Source organism: Pteropus alecto, unplaced genomic scaffold, assembly GCF_000325575.1.
Source record: "Pteropus alecto unplaced genomic scaffold, ASM32557v1 scaffold106, whole genome shotgun sequence".
Lineage (NCBI taxonomy): Eukaryota > Metazoa > Chordata > Mammalia > Chiroptera > Pteropodidae > Pteropus > Pteropus alecto.
In genome coordinates, this window is record NW_006442103.1 from 14,354,149 (window position 1) to 14,355,629 (window position 1,481).

At 56.8% G+C, this 1,481-nt stretch overlaps 1 protein-coding gene across 1 annotated transcript in view; it reads right to left on the reverse strand.

Moving 5' to 3' along the window:
- Positions 1-757: 757 nt before the first annotated feature.
- NHLH2 (nescient helix-loop-helix 2) overlaps positions 758-1,481 on the reverse strand; it is a 3,142-nt gene continuing 2,418 nt past the window's right edge. The window contains exon 3 of the mRNA XM_006919673.1: positions 758-1,347. Within this exon, the coding sequence (XP_006919735.1) occupies positions 932-1,339 (408 nt within the window). The 5' untranslated portion in view covers positions 1,340-1,347 and the 3' untranslated portion in view covers positions 758-931. The remainder of the gene's footprint in view (positions 1,348-1,481) is intronic.

A 1,481-nucleotide genomic window follows, 5' to 3' on the forward strand; every position in this document is an offset into this window, starting at 1 on the left:
AATTGGCACAGAGTATACAAAGTAAAATTATCACCACTCTGAAAAATAAATGTCTTGGAAAAAATACTCTACTCCTTCTAACATAAATAAAAATAGGTTGTCTTTTTCTAACTGCACCTATGGGTCCACATGTTTAAGGTCACAAATAGATGTTTTTGGATATATAAAGGGGCACTTCGCCTGCAAAAGCAATCAGATATTAAGTTTTCCATTTAAATACGGATTTTCCTGTCTACGTTAGTGTCATACCTGGTGGTTCAAATCTCACCAGGTTCAAATCTCCCACAAAGTGTCTGTTCTCAACGCATCGTTTTAAACTTATCAAAGATGCAGGGATGGTTATGTTTGGATTCTAATCTAATCTCTTTTCACAACGGTACAGAAAGTTTCCTGTTGCACCTTAATGTGCCTAAAATCTCTACACCAGAGAGGAGATTCCCTCCACACCCCTTCCCCTTCGACCGTCTGGTGACTTGTCGATTAGAAAAAAAATCCAGATCGTCTAAAGTTAAGAGCCTATACTCCGAGCTTCTGCCTCCATGCTCTCAAAACAAGGAGAGCTGTGGGAGATAAAATAGGAGAGCTCCAAGTCTCCGGTGAGCTAAAGCAAACGACCCTTAAAGGGATCCTAACACCTGTCGGGGAGGCCTGGAGGCGGCTCGCCTCGGGGGCCTCCAGGAGGTCCGCCCGGCCTGGAAAATACCACCCCCCGCGAGCCGCAGGGCTGGTCAGACATCCCCACCTTCCAGAAATGGAAACCTTTCCTCGTCGTCCCGCTGATCCGAGAGAGCGCAACACGTTGAGAGCTTCTTCCCCGGTCCAAGGCTCCCACTGGGCCGCCGTCTCCTCCGCCAGCCCCGAGGCCGCCTCCTGAGTCGGTCGCGGTCCCACCCGACATCCGGACCCGCGGCCTCCCGCAACGCGCCTGGCCTTACACGTCCAGGACGTGGTTGAGATAGGAGATGTAGCAGATGGCCAGGCGCAGGATCTCGATCTTGGAGAGCTTCTTGTCCGGGGGCAGCGTGGGCAGCAGTTTGCGGAGCTCGGCGAAGGCCAGGTTGAAGGCCTCCACGCGGATGCGCTCGCGGGTGGCATGGGCCGAGCGGTACTTGGCCGTGGCGCGGCGGCGGCGGCGCTTCTCCTCGCGGCTCAGCTGCTGCGGATGCGGGTAGAGCGCGGCCCGGCTGCCGCCCTTGCCGTCGCCCTCCGCCTCTTCCACCGGCTCCAGGTCCGACACGCTGCCCAGCACCTTGGCGTCCGCGCCGCCCAGCGACTCCGGGTCCGAGTGCGCCGAGCTGGGGTGGTCCGAGTCGGCGGCTTGGTCCGGACTCAGCATCATTTTGGAGGCTGAGGGGGGGAGTCAGAAAATCAATCAATTAAAGGAATCAGGGTCTTCGGATCGGAGCCGGAGTGGGCGAGGGCCTGCCCCGCCGGGCCTCCACGCCACCCAGTCGCCTCCTCGCACCAGGCCGGCGCGCTGG